The sequence below is a fragment of the Coregonus lavaretus genome (assembly GCF_964263955.1).
Source record: "Coregonus lavaretus genome assembly, chromosome: 4".
NCBI classification, from domain to species: domain Eukaryota; kingdom Metazoa; phylum Chordata; class Actinopteri; order Salmoniformes; family Salmonidae; genus Coregonus; species Coregonus lavaretus.
The window spans coordinates 72330628-72349453 of NC_139991.1; the positions used below are offsets into that span (position 1 = coordinate 72330628).

At 43.6% G+C, this 18826-nt stretch overlaps 1 protein-coding gene across 4 annotated transcripts in view; it reads right to left on the reverse strand.

Moving 5' to 3' along the window:
- psd3l (pleckstrin and Sec7 domain containing 3, like) overlaps positions 1-18826 on the reverse strand; it is a gene marked incomplete at its 5' end in the record, with an annotated part of 152560 nt that overhangs the window by 83430 nt on the left and 50304 nt on the right. For 2 of the 4 annotated variants that reach the window (XM_084158985.1, XM_084158986.1), the window contains 3 exons: positions 333-445; positions 681-761; positions 6070-6264. In XM_084158985.1, coding sequence (XP_084015111.1) covers positions 333-445; positions 681-761; positions 6070-6264 — 389 coding nt within the window. Of the gene's footprint in view, positions 1-332; positions 446-680; positions 762-6069; positions 6265-16141; positions 16544-18826 lie in introns of those variants that run through there. The other 2 variants (XM_084158988.1, XM_084158987.1) reach the window with 2 other exon arrangements.

Consider the following 18826-nt stretch of genomic DNA (forward strand, 5'->3'; position numbering starts at 1 on the left):
AATGCATATGAAGGTAAAGCGAATGCATTTGATTCCATTGATATGGACATTGTTAGAAAGACTACAGTCTAATACAACTACTGAGCCAATGAAGTGACTTATGATTTAAGCCTGTTGAGTCAAATGCCTCAATGAAAGCTACACGATATAACAGGATTTAAATAATGGAACTAGCACAGCAAATAGTAGCCCTTTAGCACACACTAAAAGGCTGGTAAGACATGACAAAAGCTTTGGTATGTCAGCCATTGGAAAGCAGTTTTTATATTGCCAGTCAGTCAATCTTGTTTAATCAAGTCATGTAGCATAGAGACAAAGAAGTTAACAAGTACCTTGTGAGGAGATGACTGAGGGGTTACATTGATAGTACCTATTGGAAAAGTGGATCAGAACCCGTTCCCTCTCCTGGGTTTCGCCTATTAGTGCAAAAGCTTTCAAGAAAGATCTGAGGATACAGAAGCAGCAAGTCAGACGAAATGAAATACATCAATATCAGGGCTCAGAGGCCCCTGGGTCTCACAAATTTTAAATAAAAAACACTGATCGTGTCAAGATCTAATTTATTTGGATTACCAGGGCGGCAGGCGTTAAACCTCTGATATATGATTTGAGGAATGCCTTTGTAGCCTGCATGCTTGTACTAAATTTGTTAAATGGCTACAATAGTGATAAATGGTTACCTGAGAGATTGGTCCAATGTCATCCCTGTAAATTCAAAAAATGTGAGGTACTCTTCGGCGACCATCTTGCTGAAGTCATTGCTGTAAGACAAAAAAAGATAACCGTGTTTAGATACACACCAAAGACCACAATTGCCAGTAACAAAACTCACACAAGTAATTAATTTAGAGGTAACTACTGCCTTAAGATGAGGATTAAAACCTCCCCACACTCCCCTGAAATGGTCAAGGATATCAGCCTCTTATTGGTTTGTATAGAGCAGTGTTAGCCTGGATGTATAGAGCAGTGTTAGCCTGGATGTATAGAGCAGTGTTAGCCTGGATGTATAGAGCAGTGTTAGACTGGATGTATAGAGCAGTGTTAGCCTGGATGTATAGAGCAGTGTTAGCCTGGATGTATAGAGCAGTGTTAGCCTGGATGTATAGAGCAGTGTTAGCCTGGATGTATAGAGCAGTGTTAGCCTGGATGTATAGAGCAGTGTTAGCCTGGATGTATAGAGCAGTGTTAGCCTGGATGTATAGAGCAGTGTTAGCCTGGATGCATAGAGCAGTGTTAGCCTGGATGCATAGAGCAGTGTTAGCCTGGATGCATAGAGCAGTGTTAGCCTGGATGCATAGAGCAGTGCTAGCCTGGATGTATAGAGCAGTGTTAGCCTGGATGTATAGAGCAGTGTTAGCCTGGATGTATAGAGCAGTGTTAGCCTGGATGTATAGAGCAGTGTTAGCCTGGATGTATAGAGCAGTGTTAGCCTGGATGTATAGAGCAGTGTTAGCCTGGATGTATAGAGCAGTGTTAGCCTGGATGTGTAGAGCAGTGTTAGCCTGGATGCGTAGAGCAGTGTTAGCCTGGATGTGTAGAGCAGTGTTAGCCTGGATGTGTAGAGCAGTGTTAGCCTGGATGTATAGAGCAGTGTTAGCCTGGATGTATAGAGCAGTGTTAGCCTGGATGTATAGAGCAGTGTTAGCCTGGATGTATAGAGCAGTGTTAGCCTGGATGTATAGAGCAGTGTTAGCCTGGATGTATAGAGCAGTGTTAGCCTGGATGTGTAGAGCAGTGTTAGCCTGGATGTGTAGAGCAGTGTTAGCCTGGATGTGTAGAGCAGTGTTAGCCTGGATGTATAGAGCAGTGTTAGCCTGGATGTGTAGAGCAGTGTTAGCCTGGATGTATAGAGCAGTGTTAGCCTGGATGTATAGAGCAGTGTTAGCCTGGATGTATAGAGCAGTGTTAGCCTGGATGTATAGAGCAGTGTTAGCCTGGATGTATAGAGCAGTGTTAGCCTGGATGTATAGAGCAGTGTTAGCCTGGATGCATAGAGCAGTGTTAGCCTGGATGTATAGAGCAGTGTTAGCCTGGATGTATAGAGCAGTGTTAGCCTGGATGCAGCGCATCACTTTCATACATAAAACACAGCAGGCCATGACTTCTACACGGCTTTTCATTCATTTTTAGTTTGAAGGGAAAAACACACGTGTTTCTATAAACACCCACACATGAAAAACACAGTTACAGTTTCAAATCAACAAATTATGTACAGTAGAGGACAAGGAATATAGATGTACGGCTCTACTTCTGGCTTTATCTGGGGTTAGGGTTTTATCTGGGGTTAGGGTTTTATCTGGGGGTTAGGGCTTTATCTGGGGGTTAGGGCTTTATCTGGGGGTTAGGGCTTTATCTGGGGGTTAGGGCTTTATCTGGGGGTTAGGGCTTTATCTGGGGGTTAGGGCTTTATCTGGGGGTTAGGGCTTTATCTGGGGGTTAGAACTGTGTATGTGCTCTCTAACACCTGGAGTTGCATGTCAAATGGTCCAGGAACAAAGGAAAATGCCCAAGGACTAGTCAGCCCTTACACCCGAGGGGCCAAAATGTATCTCTGTTAAAGTATTCAGAGGACTGACTATTGTGACAGAATAATGCTATAGTATCCATGTATGGTATCGAAAACTTGTTTACTGAAGCCAACTCTGATGTTAACTATATGGATGTATGATCTCTGTGGTTACTTGTATCTGTACAGGGTGAACTCTGAATTACTATTATGCAAAGGGATTTTGTCTTCTCAGGAATTCTGTCTTGGTTTTGGGTGACACCTTCAGATGTTATAAATGGAATTAAATGCCTTTGTTCACTCTCTTATCCTGTATCCAGTTCACAGAGGAAGGTTGTATGATCCATTCTGATTTCCTAGGCCTCGTAGGCATCTCTTTGTTCATGCTTTGTCTTCTAAGTTAACCTTAGGATCTATATGCCTAGAAGTATGCTTTGTAACTTAAGCTTTATGCCTTGTATGTGAATCCATTCATTGTACAATGTTAATTAAATATCTGCCTTTGATAGAGACAATTTTCATACCAATTCTTGCTAGTCAACGTCAACTCATTGCCTAATGCTTGCTTGTATATTTTAATTACCTTTATGGAATCTGATAACATTTTAATAGGCTAATTACTTAGTCTTATTACAGGTCGCATGTGAGGTATTTATAATATCTTATATTCTGTATATACACATGCCAAATATTACTGGCCACTACAGCGTTACTCGGAATAAAGGACAAACCAATGTAGGAGTTGGTTTCCTTGGCGACACAGACCACTGTATTTGATCAGACTCTCCTTAAAAAGCTGTGTGCATCTGACAGCCAGTTAATTTTGGGGTTATTCCAATGACGAATAATAATAATAATATATTATTTCATTTGTAGAGCATATTCTCCACGCTCAATGCACAGAAGGTAGAAAACCTGAAAAACAATACATCAAAATATAACATTAAAAGTTAGCTTGAATAGCTCGGTCTTCAGTTGCTTTTTTAAATGAGGAAATTGAAGCTGCCTCCTTGACATGTGCAGATAGAGTGTTCCAGAACTGAGGGGCCACGTGAGAAGGCCCCGTCACCCATTCTGCACAGGTTTGTGGCTGGTGTTAGCAGGCTGTTTGAGTCTGATTGTAGTGGGTGTACTGGGGAGTAGCTCTCTAGATGTTGGCATACGTATGTTGGTATGTTGGTGCAATAGGTTTTATTTAGAATAATGTGGTACGTAATCAATACCAGTGAGATGTTATATTTTGGGGTGTATAAAAGGATTGGGGTCCCAGAGATGGAATAGCTGCACCCCAGGGCAGCGTTTAGGCCTGGCAGGGAAGCATTAGGAAATTGGAAGCGTCGCTGGAACCCAAAGTAGTCCTGACCAAATCTGCATTCCAAATGGCACCCTATTCCCTATGTAGTGCATTACTTTTGACCAGGGCCTATAGAGCGCTGGTCAAAAAGAGTGCACTATGTAGGGAATAGGGTGCCATTTGGGCCGCAACTAGAAAGTGATGAGACCAGAAATGCGTAAATTGCGTAAGCACAAAGAGTAAGCCTGTTAGACGGCTATAGTGGCTTTTTAGCCAGGACTATTTTGGTGCCAGCATGCAAATATAAGTCCTGGATTTTTGCATGTGTGGCATTTCTAGGGTTGAGAGAGATCTTGTTTGTTGACCTTTCGGTGACTCATCACAAATGGAAAAAATTCATAAAATCACCCAGCACAACATCTTCAGCAAAGAGCAGTATTTTCCCTGCCAGTGATTTTACGCTGGTACACAATAGCCAGCTAGCTTTGTAGCCATGGACTGTGCACCTTCCATTGTTTAGCTAAGTAGCTAGCTGCTTTATGTTTTCCTCTTCTAACCAGAACAGATGAAAGCAATATTCACCTCCACAAATGCGGTTTACATTGATATCCATACTGCAGTTAAGGGACCTGGTAGGCACCCTTAACTTTTTTACTTAATTTAAGGGGGAAATTAACTTAATGTGTTTTATGCAACTGGGCCCAGGTGATTGGCCACAGAGAGCCTAAGAAGGAGTGGAGGAGACCTGGGATAGGTAACTACAGTACAGGACATGAAGGAGACCTGGGATAGGTAACTACAGTACAGGACATGAAGGAGACCTGGGGTAGGTAACTACAGTACAGGACATGAAGGAGACCTGGGGTAGGTAACTACAGTACAGGACATGAAGGAGACCTGGGATAGGTAACAACAGTACAGGACATGAAGGAGACCTGGGATAGGTAACTACAGTACAGGACATGAAGGAGACCTGGGATAGGTAACTACAGTACAGGACATGAAGGAGACCTGGGATAGGTAACAACAGTACAGGACATGAAGGAGACCTGGGATAGGTAACTACAGTACAGGACATGAAGGAGACCTGGGATAGGTAACTACAGTACAGGACATGAAGGAGACCTGGGATAGGTAACAACAGTACAGGACATGAAGGAGACCTGGGATAGGTAACTACAGTACAGGACATGAAGGAGACATGGGATAGGTAACTACAGTACAGGACATGAAGGAGACCTGGGATAGGTAACAACAGTACAGGACATGAAGGAGACCTGGGATAGGTAACTACAGTACAGGACATGAAGGAGACCTGGGATAGGTAACTACAGTACAGGACATGAAGGACACCTGGGATAGGTAACTACAGTACAGGACATGAAGGAGACCTGGGATAGATAACTACAGTACAGGACATGAAGGAGACCTGGGATAGGTAACTACAGTACAGGACATGAAGGAGACCTGGGATAGGTAACTACAGTACAGGACATGAAGGAGACCTGGGATAGGTAACTACAGTACAGGACATGAAGGAGACCTGGGATAGGTAACTACAGTACAGGATATGAAGGAGACCTGGGGTAGGTAACTACAGTACAGGACATGAAGGACACCTGGGATAGGTAACTACAGTACAGGACATGAAGGAGACCTGGGATAGGTAACTACAGTACAGGACATGAAGGAGACCTGGGATAGGTAACAACAGTACAGGACATGAAGGAGACCTGGGATAGGTAACAACAGTACAGGACATGAAGGAGACCTGGGATAGGTAACTACAGTACAGGACATGAAGGAGACCTGGGATAGGTAACTACAGTACAGGACATGAAGGAGACCTGGGATAGGTAACTACAGTACAGGACATGAAGGAGACCTGGGATAGGTAACAACAGTACAGGACATGAAGGACACCTGGGATAGGTAACTACAGTACAGGACATGAAGGAGACCTGGGATAGCTAACTACAGTACAGGACATGAAGGAGACCTGGGATAGGTAACTACAGTACAGGACATGAAGGAGACCTGGGATAGGTAACTACAGTACAGTACAGGACATGAAGGAGACCTGGGATAGGTAACTACAGTACAGGACATGAAGGAGACCTGGGATAGCTAACTACAGTACAGGACATGAAGGAGACCTTGGATAGGTAACTACAGTACAGGACATGAAGGAGACCTGGGATAGGTAACTACAGTACAGGACATGAAGGAGACATGGGGCAGGTAACAGTACAGGGTATGTCCCACTCACTTCTTGCCCAGGTGCTTGGCCACGTCGGAGCGGCGGAAACCCTCCAGGTGGTAGAGGCGTCGTGCGAGGCGCCGGGCCCCCTCTTGGTCTCCTCTGTTTCCATTTAGCAGTGTGTCCGTGCTGCCCTTCAGCCGCTCCGTGCTGCCCATGTCCGAGTCCCAGTCCGACAGCGCCGTCTTCAGCCCTGCATCACTGCTGGGAGAGAGGGAGAGAAGGAAGGATGGGAGAGAGGGAGGGAGGGAGAGAGGGAGGGAGAGAGAGAGCGGGAGAAGGAAGGATGGGAGAGAGGGAGGGAGAGAGAGGGGGAGAGAGAGAGAGGGAGGGAGAGAGAGCCGGAGAAGGAAGGATGGGAGGGAGAGAGGGAGGGAGGGAGGGAGGGAGAGAGAGGGAGGGAGAGAAGGAAGGATGGGAGAGAGGGAGAGAAGGAAGGATGGGAGAGAGGGAGGGAGGGAGAGAGAGAGATGGAGGGAGAGAGAGGGAGAGAAGGAAGAATGGGAGAGAGGGAGGGAGGGAGAGAGAGAGAGAAAGCGAGTCAGATAAATGTTTATCAGGGCACAATAACAAAACCCACACATTACCTCAGCAAATACAAATAACCCAGGACAAACCTGTCACATACAAGTCAACACACAAATCTAGAACGTAGCGCACATCTTGAAGGGTTGGCGATGGGGATCACACTCTGAAAAGCTTGGTCCCAGAAACCTAGAGATTAATAATGTCAAACTAGGACTGTATTCATTCATGGAAAAACTAAAACAAGCGTTTCTAAAAATGGACAAGTTCAGGTTTGTCCCTCCCCATTTCAGCCCGTGTGAATACACTCCAGGACAGAGCGGAGAGGTGGTCAAGACTGCAACATCACTTCCATCTGGTGACCAGACATCTTTAGGTTTTACTGATGGCTAGTAGAAAGACATAACGTTATCCCACCCATCTATTCTACAACAGAAAAAGTAATGTATGTATTCATGTCGACTCGTCACCATCTCATTATGTGAACTTTTAATAGACGTGGCTGGGACATCACAGCCAGCTGGGACATCACAGCCAGCTGGGACATCACAGCCAGCTGGGACATCACCGCCAGCTGGGACATCACAGCCAGCTGGGACATCACAGCCAGCTGGGACATCACAGCCAGCTGGGACATCACAGCCAGCTGGGACATCACAGCCAGCTGGGACATCACAGCCAGCGTTCTGTGCTTGTCAATCCAGAAGCTCTTCTGCCTGACAGTCTTTTGAAACGTTTAAATTAAACTCCTTGAAGAGAAATCAGATTGCACTGACAGTGGAGCCTGGGAGTCAAGTGCTTATTTGTAGTTTGCCTTTCATTCCTGACGATGTCAATTGCTTTTACCTGCTAGGAAGATAATGGCTGCACATGAAGCTTTTACCTGCTAGGAAGATAATGGCTGCACATTAAGCTTTTACCTGCTAGGAAGATAATGGCTGCACATGAAGCTTTTACCTGCTAGGAAGATAATGGCTGCACATGAAGCTTTTACCTGCTAGGAAGATAATGGCTGCACATTAAGCTTTTACCTGCTAGGAAGATAATGGCTGCACATGAAGCTTTTACCTGCTAGGAAGATAATGGCTGCACATTAAGCTTTTACCTGCTAGGAAGATAATGGCTGCACATGAAGCTTTTACATGCTAGGAAGATAATGGCTGCACATGAAGCTTTTACCTGCTAGGAAGATAATGGCTGCACATGAAGCTTTTACCTGCTAGGAAGATAATGGCTGCACATGAAGCTTTTACCTGCTAGGAAGATAATGGCTGCACATGAAGCTTTTACCTGCTAGGAAGATAATGGCTGCACATGAAGCTTTTACCTGCTAGGAAGATAATGGCTGCACATGAAGCTTTTACCTGCTAGGAAGATAATGGCTGCACATGAAGCTGATCAGTGAAATAAAGACAGGTTGGTGGTGGCATTATTAGCATTGACTTAACATTAGAAGTGACAGAAAAGTAATGAAGCCAAGTACAAACACTTAGTGTACTTCCTACATACTGCTAGGCTAAACACAGCAGATTGTCTTTCAAACGAGGCCAGCCTGTCAATTTAGAACAATTTCTTATTTACAATGACGACCTGTAACTAGACTAAGAAAGGAATCCACCTTACACCTAACCAGACAGTCCAACAATTAAAAATTACAAAATAAAATCACCCTGAGTGGGCATCAAGGGGGGAAAAAAATCCTCAAACTAGACAGACATACCATCAGCGAGTTGAGATGACGTAATTGGGTATATGCAGTACGCATCATCTGAACCCTGTAATGGCATCAGAGGAGCAGGTTCTGCTGCCTCACAGACAGAACAAGGTGGATCCACTCTCAACACAGAGGAGAGGGAAAGACAAGGACCAGCTAGAACCAGCCATTAGGGAGTACTCCCACAGGCCCGGCAGTGCCAGTAGCAATTAGGCTGTACCATCTAGGGTGAATATGTGCTGCTCGGGCGGAGTGATGAACGATGATGACTGGAAAGTGATTTGATGTTGCACAAGGACAACCGCTAAATAACGCTGTTAATTTCGAGCAAAACTGTAGAGTTGAGTAACAACTTGAGTTCCTAACTTCTGTGCAAATGTTGGCCTACAGTAAGTTGGTTCATTGGTAGTAAGAAAATGTACTGCGTCACTCTCAGGTCTAAATCCCACTGAGATTGGAGCGTAATATCCAGTAATGGAGTTGAAACTGTCTATTTCCATTAGACCTACTATACTAGGAACTTAGGACAACTTCAATACTTATGTGCTTAACAAGAGAGTGGAAAACATGGAGCAATATCACGACTGTGCTTGGAAATGGAAACAACACGGCCAGTTAAGGGATACAGTGGGCTCTACAACACTCTACTAGCTAAAAGAGGAAGACCAATAGTTTATACTGCACTGCCACCTGTTGATCGTACAAGCACACAGCAGCACAATAGCCTCCATTTCTACCACATTCACCTATATGTTTATGTTTAGATATTACTCTGTACTACTATCGCAATTAAATCACTGCAAAAAGGGATGTGTGGAAGAGAGCGCTAAACAAGTCAAACTAAATGGCCCTGTTCATCCAGAGACGCATTCAGTAGGGAACAGCATGTGAAATAGGTTTATGATATGTAATGTATCATGCCTTTCTAAGGAATCATGTCAGCTCTATTCATGAGATTTAGAAATGTAACGTTCCACAACGTTTGCATACTGAACATCAGGCAGGACTAGAGAAGGCCACTGTTTGACAGTGTTTCCCATTTGAATCCCATTTCCCTACGTCAACATGCCTGTGTTTTATCCCCTATCATTTTACTACCACTCACTGCTCTAAAAACCTAAAAGAAGTGGGTTTAATACTTGGAAAATTTGCTGAACAAATAAACCGTCTAGTGCTGTGTGTGTCTGCGTATCATACCCATTACCACCTGGATGGATGACAAGCATCATACCCATTACCACCTGGACGGATGACACGCATCATACCCATTACCACCTGGACGGATGACACGCATCATACCCATTACCACCTGGATGGATGACACGCATCATACCCATTACCACCTGGATGGATGACAAGCATCATACCCATTACCACCTGGACGGATGACACGCATCATACCCATTACCACCTGGACGGATGACACGCATCATACCCATTACCACCTGGACGGATGACAAGCATCATACCCATTACCACCTGGACGGATGACAAGCATCATACCCATTACCACCTGGACGGATGACACGCATCATACCCATTACCACCTGGACGGATGACACGCATCATACCCATTACCACCTGGATGGATGACAAGCATCATACCCATTACCACCTGGACGGATGACACGCATCATACCCATTACCACCTGGACGGATGACACGCATCATACCCATTACCACCTGGACGGATGACACGCATCATACCCATTACCACCTGGATGGATGACAAGCATCATACCCATTACCACCTGGACGGATGACACGCATCATACCCATTACCACCTGGATGGATGACAAGCATCATACCCATTACCACCTGGACGGATGACACGCATCATACCCATTACCACCTGGACGGATGACACGCATCATACCTATTACCACGTGGATGGATGACACGCATCATACCTATTACCACGTGGATGGATGACACGCATCATACCCATTACCACCTGGTTGGATGACACGCATCATACCTATTACCACCTGGTTGGATGACACGCATCATACCTATTACCACGTGGACGGATGACACGCATCATACCTATTACCACGTGGACGGATGACACGCATCATACCCATTACCACCTGGATGGATGACACGCATCATACCCATTACCACCTGGACGGATGACACGCATCATACCCATTACCACCTGGATGGATGACAAGCATCATACCCATTACCACCTGGACGGATGACACGCATCATACCCATTACCACCTGGACGGATGACACGCATCATACCCATTACCACCTGGACGGATGACACGCATCATACCCATTACCACCTGGATGGATGACAAGCATCATACCCATTACCACCTGGACGGATGACACGCATCATACCCATTACCACCTGGATGGATGACAAGCATCATACCCATTACCACCTGGACGGATGACACGCATCATACCCATTACCACCTGGACGGATGACACGCATCATACCTATTACCACCTGGACGGATTACACGCATCATACCTATTACCACGTGGATGGATGACACGCATCATACCTATTACCACGTGGATGGATGACACGCATCATACCCATTACCACCTGGTTGGATGACACGCATCATACCTATTACCACCTGGTTGGATGACACGCATCATACCTATTACCACGTGGACGGATGACACGCATCATACCTATTACCACGTGGACGGATGACACGCATCATACCCATTACCACCTGGTTGGATGACACGCATCATACCTATTACCACGTGGACGGATGACACGCATCATACCTATTACCACCTGGTTGGATGACACGCATCATACCTATTACCACGTGGATGGATGACACGCATCATACCTATTACCACGTGGATGGATGACACGCATCATACCTATTACCACGTGGATGGATGACACGCATCATACCTATTACCACGTGGATGGATGACACGCATCATACCTATTACCACGTGGACGGATGACACTCATCATACCCATTACCACGTGGACGGATGACACGCATCATACCTATTACCACGTGGACGGATGACACGCATCATACCTATTACCACCTGGTTGGATGACACGCATCATACCTATTACCACGTGGACGGATGACACGCATCATACCTATTACCACGTGGACGGATGACACGCATCATACCTATTACCACGTGGACGGATGACACGCATCATACCCATTACCACCTGGATGGATGACTTTTTCACAGCAGCCACAATAAGAGCAGGAAGATGTGATGCTGGGAGACTAAAGGGTGGAGCTTGGCCAGTGATGCTGGGAGACTAAAGGGTGGAGCTTGGCCAGTGATGCTGGGAGACTAAAGGGTGGAGCTTGGCCAGTGATGCTGGGAGACTAAAGGGTGGAGCTTGGCCAGTGATGCTGGGAGACTAAAGGGTGGAGCTTGGCCAGTGATGCTGGGAGACTAAAGGGTGGAGCTTGGCCAGTGATGCTGGGAGACTAAAGGGTGGAGCTTGGCCAGTGATGCTGGGAGACTAAAGGGTGGAGCTTGGCCAGTGATCCTGGGAGACTAAAGGGTGGAGCTTGGCCAGTGATCCTGGGAGACTAAAGGGTGGAGCTTGGCCAGTGATCCTGGGAGACTAAAGGGTGGAGCTTGGCCAGTGATCCTGGGAGACTAAAGGGTGGAGCTTGGCCAGAGCCTAATATTCTAATTTGGATGGATATTTTCTCAGAGTGAGATGTGTACTGGATCCGACAGACAGGCGCTCCACCCACGGCAGTGTTATACTTGGAAAGCTCTCTGGCAGAGCCAGAGGCCCCAGGGCTAAAGAGTTGGACGGATACACATGGGTTGCGTCCCAAATGGAACCCTATTTCCTATATAGTGTACTAAGTAGTGGGGGAGGGATGTGGAGACGCGCTCCACTTTGACACCATCCTCTGACTCATCCTCAAAACACACGTTGCTATGCAGCATTATTTTATGCAAGGCAACAACTTGTATTTATCTGTGAAATGGTGCTAGGTTAAAATACAAATAAAAGGTATTTTTGAGTTCTTCAGGCAGAAGTTAGTGCCTTCAGAAAGTATTCATACCCCTTGATTGATTCCACATTTTTTTGTGTTACAGCCTGAATTCAAAATGGATTAAATATATTTTCCCCCTCACCCATCTACACACACACACAATACCCCATAATGATAAAGTGAAAACGTTTAGAAATATTAGCTTATTTATTGAAAATGAAATTCATTTACATAAGTATTCAACCCTCTGAGTCAACACATGTTATAATCACCTTTGGCAGCGATTACATCTGTGAGTCTTTCTGGGTAAGTCTCTTAAGAGCTTTGCACACCTGGATTGTACAACATTTGCCCATTATTCTTTTTTAAATTCTTCAAGCTCGGTCAAGTTGATTGCTGATCATTGCTTGACGGCCATTTTCAAGTCTTGCCATAGATTTTCAAGCCAATTTAAGTCAAAACTAACTAGGCCACTCAGGAACATTCACTGTCGTCTTGGTAACCAACTCCAGTGTAGATTTGTCCTTGTGTTTTAGGTTATTATCCTGCTGAAAGGTGAATTTGTCTCCCAGTGTCTGGTGTAAAGCAGACAGAACCAGGTTTTCCTCCAGGATTTTGCCTGTGCTTATAGCTGTATTCCATTTATTTTTGTCCACCCAAAAAACTCCCTCGTCCTTGCCGATGACAAGCAGACCCATAACATGATGCAGCCACCACCATGTTTGAAAATATGAAGCGTGGTACTCAGTGATGAGTTGTATTGGATTTGCCCTAAACATAACACTTTGTATGTTTTGGAATATTTTTGTTCTGTACAGGCTTCATGTTTTTCCACTGTCATTTAGGTTAGTATTGTAGAGTAACTACAATGTTGTTGATCCATCCTCAGTTCTCCTATCCCAGCCATTCAACTCTGTAACTGTTTTAAAGTCCCCACTGGCCTCATGGTGAAATCCCTGAGCGGTTTCCTTCCTCTCCGGCAACTGATTTAGGAAGGACGCTTGTATCTTTATAGTGACTGAGTGTATTGATATAGCATCCAAAGTGTAATTAATAACTTCACCATGCTCAAAGGGATATTCAATGTCAACTTTTTTTTTTTTTTTTACACACATCTACCAATCGGTGCCCTTTGCGAGGCATTGGAATACCTCCCTGGTGTTTGTGATTGAATCTGTGCTTTAGATTCACTACTTGATTGAGGGACCTTACAGATAATTGTATGTGTGGGGTACAGAGATAGGGTAGTTCCTCAAAAAATAATGTTAACGACTATTATTGAAAACGGAATGAGTCCATGCAACTTAATGAAATTTGTTAAGCACATTCTTACTCCTGAACTTATTTTAGGCTTGCCATAACAAAGATGTTGAATACTTATTGACTCATGACATTTCATCTTTACATTTTTTTTATTCATTTCTAAAATGTTCTAAAAAAAGAATATTTCCACTTTAACATAACGTTCTTTATTCTATTTTAAATTTAGGCTGTAACAACGTGGAATAAGTAAAAGGGTGTGAGCACTTTCTGAAGGAACTGTATACTGTGAAAATAGGGAACGGTTTCAATTCCAGCACCACAGCCCCAGTGAAGAATTCACATTCCTGGGTCAGTGGAGCAATCTAAGACAAAGGAAAATTCACTATTGAAGGTTAGACAAAACCAAGTTTTTCATAGTTCTGCATTTAACTGAGCAAATGGTAGTCACACGCAAAAGTAAACTGTTAATCTAGACCCAAAAAATAGCCTTTGTTTCAATAACTGTCGGTTGAGTAGGCCCAAGTAATTTAAAAAAATATTGTTTTTATACAGTCAATAACTGGGAAGTTGTCCAGCCAATTCACTGACCCACATTTGTTTTCCCATTTCTCGAGCTATGCACCAACCAAAACTATAATAAAGCTATACAAACGGCAGTATTTTGTAGAGCTGTGATTTTTCATTAGGGAGTTTACAGTGAGTTTTGGATTGTGGGTCTGGCACTAAACGGAATGTAAAATAACCCAGATGTATTTGAGGGAAACAATTAGTGAAAATACTTTCTGCTGCCTGCCTGAGCCTAATCCTTAAGATGCCACCCAAAACACAATTTGGCTGTTTGCACTAAGGAACAGTGTCACTGCTAATCATGGTATTTACTGTACTGTGCATGCATGCCCTTGGTTTCAATTATTTAATTTCAAAAAGCCTACTGAAAATACATTACGGCCATGACAGAAAATAAAGTGAACTTGCTCATGAGTCCAGTACACTCTGTCATCTTATAACTCAAACACTTCTCATTTTTCTTCCTGAACAAATATGCCTACAACTGTTGCTAAGTAAATGTAGGCTTGTTCCATTCCCTATGAACCAGTGTTTTCTCGGCACCAGCCTGGGGTGTTACTGACTGGGATGTTGCTCGGACGGTTGGCCCATTTAGTCAGCTCTCCTCTCCTCCGAGTATAGCAGTGGACCTAGCACATTACTGATCCCATAAGCATGTGCCCTGAAAAAGCACGCTTCAACTCATACACAAAAAGGTTCTCCACGAGTGAGTGAGAGTTTTAAGGATGCTATTCTAGATTTCTACCACTGTGTGGCACAACTGTAAGTGAAAGCCAAGGCAGATTCAGCTTCATGCATTGTACAGCTGCCAGATGGGTTATACGGTTATAACGATATATAATATTGTTCCTAGGAAATCACCTTATCATTCTTATTCAACTGTATCGCTAGACATGGACTACAAACTTGTTTCTTCGAATTGGACATTGCTTCACTGACTCATCCCTCAAGGAGTTATCTAAGCGACAAGCTATGCCAGGTATCCTTTGCAAATCCAATGCAATACATCAAAGAATGTCTGGCATTAATGCCTTAGGATAGCCCAGCATAAGCACATACAGTCCAGTTGATATAGCCAGATAAACACACAAATACTATAGGGCCTTTTCAATATAGCTTCTCAGTCACCTGGACTTTTTAGAGTATTTGTGAGACAAAAGATCTGGCAACATGATATATGCAAATAGCATATTACAAAATAGTAGCAGGAAGAGCTTATCGTGAAGACAGTTAAAATGTTAACAGGAAATAAGCAGACAAAAGTCTACAAAAGATAAATCAAAAGCTTGAATGTATGACTATTTTAGCCAAAGCATCCATGGCATTAGTACAGTGACAGAGGAAAACACTAAATTGACAGTGGATGACAGGTGATGAATGCGATATCCCAGACGTGGAGCAAAACAATTGGTGTGACTCTTAAGCAAATAATTAAAATAGTTGTGCATAAATGCAACCATGAACTGCACGTATTGTTTGATTTAAACGTATAGTTTAATTGAAACATTGTTTAATTGAAGACAATGACAAACATAGAAAGCTGGTTTGGGAATCACGTGCTTCGTTCTGACTGTCACGCAATTCCAGGGTAATAACGAAAGTGTTATTTTGAAAGGCTATTCACTAAATGACCAATATATGTCATGATTCTAAGCGCTGAAAGAAAGACAACCAAAAGAGCTCCGTTTTGAACGTTACATAGGCTGCGTTTAGACAGCCAGCCCAATTCTGATATTTTTTCAATAATTGGTCTTTTGACCAACCAGATCAGTTCTGAGAAAAAAATCTGATGTGAAAAGATGTGATGTGATTGGACAAAACACCGATTAAGTGGAACAAGATCAGAATTGTGCTGCCCGTCTAAACACAGCCATAGTTGTTCCCGTGAAGTGAGAAATTAGACATTACTAAGAGAAGAAACCTGTTGAAAATCCCTCTCTCTCTCTCAAACGGATCCTCCTACGCTCCACCCTCCTAAAAAGACAACAGTGTAGCCTACTTGCCAACTAGTAACAGTGCCATGGATAAACTTACCGTCCAAACATTCCTGTGTCCCTTTGGTTATACGTCACATTTAGTGAACTGTTGGTTTTGTCTTTCATGTGAGTAAATAGCACTAAGTAGTCTCATCGCAAGTTGAAATTCAATTCACCACCGTGTCAGCGTTTCACCAACAAAAAAACTTTTTTACCTGCTGCGCTGCGATATTGTGCAGATATCCAACAATTAACTCTGAATACGTTGCTTTAAAACGACTACGGAAAGTTATCCGCGTGGATTCCAGTCCAAATGTATGGAGTGCTGCTCATGCTGTATTAGTACCGCGCACAATACGTGTTCAGCGAATAAGAAAATAATTTTGCTTTGTTGAATCTAGGCTCATCTCCTACTAGGCTGAAATGTGGAGGCATTTCCCACAAACCATTGCATCTAGATAGCGAGTACCGAAAGAAGAGAGTCCCGTCAGAGAGCAAGAGGCGAAGCGAGACGGTTCACTCCCGTCAAAATCGGTCCACCATATACAGTCCGCCCGCCTTTGGGACAACGACTCCCATTGTTAGGGCGGAAACAAGACCACCTCGTCATTATACAGTATCTCTGGTCCCGTACATTGAAACCATAGACACATCAAACAGAGAAAGTTATAACATCCTGCCTCCCCGCGAGTTGCAGCACAACTTCCCCTTCAGCGGAACAGGCAAGGAGTGTAAGAACAGAAGTAATTAAAGACGGATGCTGAAATTAACACTTCAATCTGCTCATCCATCCGACTTGCCCAACTATATCTAATTCATGTTAATGATTATGTTAATGATATATGGTTTGGCGTTATCCATCTGTGGGATTAACATGGACAATAAACTATTCGTCATTTTAATCGACTGCATGTTGTCTGACGAGTCATACCAAAACAAACCTAAATTTTAAAGCAGTAAAGCCTCTTATACAGGTCTAAACTAGTAAAGAAAACACAGAAACCATTTCTCGACCACAATAACCCTTATTTCAGCCAAACAGGCAATAACAAAAATACACAGTTGATCCTCCTAGGATCAAGATAGAGATAAAATAAACCATTTGCATACAGCCAGTGTATAATCAGCTTTTAGAAGGCTTTTACTGAGCATTGAAATCATGTCATTTAGTCTGAAAATGAGAAAGCACTGCAATTACAGAACCAACTCATCTGTGACGTTGGGTTGGATGTTCCTCAATTCTATCAATTCAAGTTAAGGTTGCAACATTTTGTAAGATCAAAAATAAATGAACCTTTCATTTGAATGAGAATGAAATCAAGAACCTCAATCTGCGTTGCACTAAAATGTAGGCCTAGGCCTATTGCATGAAAACCCTCAAACATAGAGCTTTAAAGAAAAAAACAAGCTCATAGTCCAATAAAGCAAATGACGGACCTTTAAACCATTACATTCTCAATAAAGACAAACAAACCCCAGTTTAAGCATTCAGAGACAGATAAAGTAAGCTGACCACTCTCTGGTGATTGACCATTTAAACACCACAAGGGGAAACCAGCATGGGAATGTGCTGTTTGAGTTCAACTTCATAGGTCATTTTAAGGTGCATGAAGAACTTGAATGCCTCCTCTACTCTGCCAATGATTGTCTCTCCGTCACTGTCTGTGACCACAGGCAGACCAAGCCAGCGGTGTCTCCCAAGGGTGTGTCCAAAAACAGCTGCAGAGAGATTTCCCAGAAATGACTCACTGTCGTCTCGCCCATCCATGGTCTCACTCTCGTCTCATTAGACGTCCTGGAGGCCTCTTCCATCTGGGACAATGGAGGATCAGGGGTCTGTGTCTCAAATGGCACTCTATTCCCTGTGTAGTGCAATACTTTGGACCAGGGCCCATAGAGCCTATATGGCTCTGGTCAAAAGTAGTGCACTATATAGGGAATAGGGTGCCATTTGAGACATATGCAAGGTTATGTTGAAAAAACAGTAGCAGTTGCTAGAACCAACAGAGTAGAAGTTACTAGAGCCAACAGAGTAGAAGTTACTAGAGCCAACATAGTAGAAGTTACTAGAGCCAAAAGAGTAGAAGTTACTAGAACTAACAGAGTAGAAGTTACTAGAGCTAAAAGAGTAGAAGTTACTACGTGGTCCTCTGTAGCTCAGCTGGTAGAGCACGGCGCTTGTAACGCCAAGGTAGTGGGTTCGATCCCCGGGACCACCCATACACAAAAATGTATGCACGCATGACTGTAAGTCGCTTTGGATAAAAGCGTCTGCTAAATGGCATATTATTATTATTATTATTATTATAGAAGTTACTAGAGCCAACAGAGTAGAAGTTACTAGAGCCAACAGAGTAGAAGTTACTAGAGCCAACAGAGTAGAACAGAGTAGAAGTTACTAGAGCCAACAGAGTAGAACAGAGTAGAAGTTACTAGAGTCAACAGAGTAGAACAGAGTAGAAGTTACTAGAGCCAACAGAGTAGAAGTTACTAGAGCCAACAGAGTAGAAGTTACTAGAGCCAACAGAGTAGAATTTACTAGAGCCAACAGAGTAAAAGTTACTAGAGCCAACAGAGTAGAACAGAGTAGAAGTTACTAGAGCCAACAGAGTAGAACAGAGTAGAAGTTACTAGAGCCAACAGAGTAGAAGTTACTAGAGCCAACAGAGTAGAAGTTACTAGAGCCAACAGAGTAGAAGTTACTAGAGCCAACAGAGTAGAATTTACTAGAGCCAACAGAGTA